This window comes from Salmo salar, chromosome ssa08, assembly GCF_905237065.1.
Source record: "Salmo salar chromosome ssa08, Ssal_v3.1, whole genome shotgun sequence".
NCBI classification, from domain to species: domain Eukaryota; kingdom Metazoa; phylum Chordata; class Actinopteri; order Salmoniformes; family Salmonidae; genus Salmo; species Salmo salar.
Window position 1 is genome coordinate 608289 of NC_059449.1, and position 6005 is coordinate 614293.

General features: G+C 39.5%; 1 protein-coding gene across 2 annotated transcripts in view; it reads left to right on the forward strand.

Annotated features, from left to right (window-relative positions):
• Positions 1-2856, forward strand: part of LOC106610000 (storkhead-box protein 2) — a 122017-nt gene extending 119161 nt beyond the window's left edge. For both annotated transcript variants that reach the window (XM_014209086.2, XM_014209087.2), the window contains exon 4: positions 1093-2856. In XM_014209086.2, coding sequence (XP_014064561.1) covers positions 1093-1297 — 205 coding nt within the window. In that variant the 3' untranslated portion in view covers positions 1298-2856. The remainder of the gene's footprint in view (positions 1-1092) is intronic.
• The last annotated feature ends 3149 nt before the right edge of the window (positions 2857-6005 follow it).

The following is a 6005-nucleotide window of genomic DNA, read 5'->3' on the forward strand; positions in this document are numbered from 1 at the left end:
TACTTAAGTACTTTACACCACTGCTGTATGGTGCCCTGGACATTTCTTGTAGTTGAGTAGCGAGCCTCGGCTACTGCTCAGATGTTTCCGTAATAGGCCTACGTTTAACCTTTATATGGTGTTTTGTTGCAGGCTTAGTTTTTTGGTTATTACATTTAAGTCATTTATTCATTGTCAAGCTTTAAAAACCAAAGCCAGACTGCAACATTTTAGTAGCCTAGGATGTGGCATGTGTCTGTGCACTTTCCCTCCGCTGCACTCTATAAACGGGACACACTTAAGCAGCACAATTTGGGTTCGTATCAGGTTGTAATTTCATAAACTTATCATACTCACGTGTGTCCTAATTTTACTGATGTGTGTAACTTTTTGTCAACCAATATGACACTTTCTGTAGTACAGCAATAACAACACGCTTAAACTTTCGGGCCGGAAGAAGATTCAATCAGTGCCATTAAGGAGAACAATTGGGAATGCTGCAAATGTTTAGTGATGATATGATACAGCGCACTGGCTGGCTCATAGGTGTATGTGTGTCTGTGGGTCTGGAAGGAGGTGTGTGTGGGTCAGGGAGGAGAAGTGTGTGGCAATGCACTGCCTTTGGTGCACAGCATGTTGGCTGTGCCAAAATGAATTGACAACATAAAATCATTGCCCAGGCCAGATAGAAATGTGTCACGGGCTGGATCCGGCCAGCGGGCCTTGTTTGACACATAGGGTTTGAGATAGTCAAATTCCAAGTGTACACATTACTTTGAAAGAAGTCTTTGGACAAGGAGAGGCTGCAATCCATGCTTTGGTTTATTTAAACTAGCCTTTGCCACCAACCGCTAATATTACTCAAACCAAAACACAATGTCCCCAAGTTAGCATGTTTTAAATTGCATGCCCAAATCCTCCCAAAGTAACTTTCAACTAAGTCATAGAGCTACACAATCAAATCTTTGGTTAGAAAATGAAAAGCTTTTGGTGGCAGTGTCTAGTTTACTTCCCACTTATTGCAAGTCTCTGTTGTCCCCATCCTCTAATTCTCTTTCTGTCCTCTCCTTCTCTTTACTCCACGGATGTGTCTCCCTCTCACTGTCGTGACAGGACACGTGAAAGCCTGGCTTCCAACACGTCGAGCATCATGGAGAGCAATAGACGACAGAATCCAGCATTGAGTCCGGGGCACATGGGCACCACCAGCATCGGTCCGCCTTTCAGCTTTCGCACCATCCCAGAACCCCCCCATACCGCACAGCCTGAGAAACTGCAGAAGTCTTCAACCTGCCTGGCGTCCATCACCAGCGTCTGACCTGACGTACAGACAGACAGACATCAAGGCCTGAGATGGAGGAGGTGGATTATTAAGGTTATGGTAGGGACCATTGGGGGTAAATAGGGGGGGTGGAGAAGGCAGAAGTTGGGTCACATTGTGCCCCACCTTCTCCTCACCCATCCACACACACATGTCCACCCTCCCTCACCCAACCCCTAGAAAATCCAACTACTACTGGGACTGTTAACCACACAGGCATGGCTTCCAGAGACTGTTCCCACAGCTTCAAAACTTCACTGCAAAAAACAAACAAAATGACAACCACAAAATAAAGAAACTATCCTGACCTTGATTAATTTTGTCTCCCATTGCAAGAGAGCCAATCAGGAATTATCTTGATTTGGATTATATCGACTTTGATTTTGATTTTGGGACAGATTTCCAGATTCCTCAATGTTGGTATTAGAGAAATGTAGTCACATTTGGGAAAATCTATACTTTTACGTGTTATTTCCAATCAATGTCCAATGAAATGTTTTCTATCAAGAATTATAAATAATTTATCAGGAGAATTATCTTATTTGTATTTTGATGTTGATGCACAGTATTAAAAATAATGAAGGAAGAGATAAGAGGGGGGAAAGGCAAAATGTCAGAGGTTCCGATTTGTGTAGTGCAAAGCAAAATAGGCTATTGTAGTTCTATCCATACAGTATCATTTATTCATAAGTACAATAATGTATACTCAAATCTTTTTTTATATTTAAGTGACTGAAATGAAATCATTCAAATGAATAATGACAATTTAGTAAGGGAAACGGTTGTTTTACATTGTTAGTTGAATTATTAAGTTTCCATCCTGGAGCACTAATGTGCCTTTTCTGTGGTATTTATGACTAAATAAAAAAATAAAAAATAAAAATTATTTAATCCAACATATAATCTCAGGTCATAAGAATTTATTCTCTTGAACACACGCACACACACACTCTGTCTGTGATCTTGTTGGTGGTGTGTGAGGAGTTGGCCTCGCTGATCAGTGGCTCTCTGAGTGTTGTAATTGGTTTGAAAGGACTTGACTTTTCTGTTTGTTTCAGATGTGTTTGCCTTTTCACAACATGTTTGCCAGAGTGTGCATAGATAGACCATAAAATGGTTGCAGCGTGTGCAAATTGTAACTATATATCCCAGGGGTATAGGACAGACAAACGCCTGGTTTCCCTAAACATGTTTATCACTATCATTGCCAGAGCCATCAAGGCATTTATACAACTTATGTCTGCGGTATTTCTCCTTAAGTGTTTTATGAAATTGACCAGCTACTAAATTGTCTTGCAAATTGCAAAATCTCACAAAATATTAGAGCATGCGGACTGGTAATATGTGTACCTTGCAAGAGAATAGTGAAGAGTTATTGCAGTCCTGCCTCTTTATTCACAATATTGTTTGTATCACAATACTGTAAGTATTGTTTTGGGAATTAGTTTTTCTTGTACAGGTGCTAAAATGTCTATATGAAACGCTCTATTCAATCCGTAATGCTGAAGATCTGCTTTTTAGCATGATTGTCAATTAAAGGCAATGGTTTGAAAGGACTTTACTTTTCTGTAAATTGTCCTGAAACAAGTCTATGTATCAAAGCTACATTAGGGGTTAAGTTAATTACCCCCCACATGCAGAATGACTGGATCCAGATTCACACATTATTTTCACGTACAATGGCAAAAGAAAGTATGGGAACCCTTTGGAATTACCAGGATTTCTGAAAAAATTTGACATCAGATTTTATCTGATCTTCATCTGTCACAACAATTTACAAACACAGGGTTCTTTAACTAATAACACACAAATTATTGTGTTTTTCCTGTCTATATTAAATACATAATTTAAACATTCGAAGTGTAGACTGGAAAAAGTATGTGAACCCCTAGGCTAATGACTTCTCCAAAAGCTAATTGGAGTCAGGAGTCAACTAACCTGGAGTCGAATCCATGAGACGAGATTGGAGATTTTGGTTAGAGCTGCCCTGCCCCATAAAAAATACTCACAAAATTTGAGTTTGCTATTCACAAGAAGCATTGCCTGATGTGAACCATGCCTCAAACAAAAGAGATCTCAGAAGACCTAAGATTAAGAATTGTTTCCTTGCATAAAGCTGGAAAGGGTTACAAAATTATCTCTAAAAGTCAGTCCACACTAAGACAATTTGTCTATAAATGGAGAAATTTCAGCACTGTTGCTACTCCCTAGGAGTGGCCGTCCTGCAAAGATGACTGCAAGAGCACAGCGCAGAATGCCCAATGAGGTTAAGAAGAATCCTAGAGTGTCAGCTAAAGACTTACAGAGATCTCTGGAAGATGCTAACATCTCTGTTGACGAGTCTACAATACGTAAAACACTAAACAAGAATGGTGTTCATGGGAGGACACCACGGAAGAAGCCACTGCTGTCCAAAAAAAAAAAACATTTCTGCACGTCTGAAGTTCGCAACAGAGCACCTGGATGTTCCACAGCGGTACTGGCAAAATATTCTGTGGACAGATTAAACTAAAGTTGTGTTGTTTGGAAGGAACACACAACACTATGTGTGGAGAAAAAAAGGCACAGCACACCAATATCAAAACCTCATCCCAACTGTAAACTATGGTGGAGCATCATGGTTATGGGGCTGCTTTGCTGCCTCAGGGCCTGGAGAGCTTGCTATCATCAACGGAAAAATTAACTCCCAAGTTTATCAAGACATTTTGCAGGAGAATGTAAGGCTATCTGTCCACCAATTGAAGCTCAACCAAAGTTATGTGATGCAACAGGACAACAACCCAAAAGACAGAAGTAAATCAACAACAGAATGGCTTGAACAGAAGAAAATACGCCTTCTGGAGTGGCCCAGTCAGTCCTGACCTCAACCCGATTGAGCATGACCTCAAGAGAGCGGTTCACACTAGACATCCCAAGAATATTGTGGAACTGAAGCAGTTTTGTAAAAAGGAATGGTCCAAAATTCCTCCTGACCGTTGTGCGAGTCTGACCCGCATCTACAGAAAACGTTTGGTTGAGGTTATTGCTGCCAAAGGAGGGTCAACCTGTTATTAAATCCAAGGGTTCACATACTTTTTCCAACCTGCACTGTGAATGTTTACACGGTGTCATCAATAAAGACATGAAAAATTATAATTGTTCGTGTGTTATAAGTTTAAGCAGACTGTGTGTCTATTGTTGTGACTTAGATGAAGATCAGATCAAATTTTATGACCAATTTATACAGAAATCCAGGTAATTCTAAAGGGTTCACATACTTTTTTTCCCACCGTAGTAATTATAAATGTAACCTTTATTTAACTAGGCAAGTCAGTTAAAATCAAATTCTTATTTACAATGACAGCCTACACCGGCCAAACCCGGACAACGCTGGGCCAATTGTGCTCTGCCCTATGGGACTCCCAATCACGGCCGGTTGTGATACGGCCTGGGTCGTAGTAAGAAAAGGCTTCAGTTCAATTTAAACCACGTAGCACTTTAAAGCACATTTAAAGGCAACACTCCAAGTAAATGTATAATATTGTCCGACAACAAGTCATTAGTGACACGTTACCAAATAGTTCACTGACGGTGCCGCAGGATTCATGAATATGTCAAATTAAAGTTAATTGTAATGAACCTTTACTTACTCAACAATAGAGTTGAAGGTAGAGAGGGACAAAGGAGTTAGGTTACATGATAGGCTTGTTACATGAGTAAGTTGGGAAATCAAATGCATTTACTTACACTAAAGCCACTTACAACAGTAATTTTTTCATAGTTAGTGGACCATTTGTTAATCCAGCTATAATGTAGCTGCTACATTATTATGGTCAAACATTCTTCTGAAGTGTGACCTAATCCTTCATCAGTGATAAATAGACAAGTTTAGTGCACCTCTGCTTTTACCGTCCTCATTTGCAGACCTGGAATTTTGTGCACTGTCACTAAACTATAACGTTTTAGTGGACAAAATAGGAACACAACACTTCCTCCAATGAAAACATTATATGGAAATGATATTGTTAACATTAACCACTTATTTTACTGTACAGACTGAACATCATAAAACTGACTACATTTCAATGTTGTTTTCCCCCTTACATTGAAGTATGCTGCCTTAATAAAAACACCCCTGTGAATAATTGGCACAAACATTATAAAACTGCAGAAGATATGGCAGTATGTATCTAAATGTGCATATTGGGTAGTGTGATGATGATGATTACGATGGGACAAAGAGGAATTCTGCTTTCAGACATTGCATTGTGGGTCATCCTCTACTGCACTTCTACTATGATATTCGTTTGTTCATTTGTTTATCTCCAATGTTTCAGTACAAAGTAATGAACTTGTATCGAGTGACCATATATAACGACATCAATATCGAACTTTGTAAAAGACAGACATTTCAATAAAACCTCCCACTACTGCGTATGGATTTTTCACTCTCTGATGATCCAAAGTTGTGCTTGCATTCAGTGTTTTGAATGCATTTTTGGGGCATATTCCCCACTGTTTCAACTGTGCAGCTATTGCTGCTCAAATTACAATAAAGAGCAGGTGGGGTCTTGTGTCCAATGAATGGATAATGCTTGAAAAGTGTGTTGGTGCAGCCTGCTCTCATAGACTAAACGTAACATAGTAAACGGTAAATCCGAGACACTCAAATTAGTATGATACAGTATGTTACATTTGGTAGGTTTAAGAGGGTTTATGTTTATGT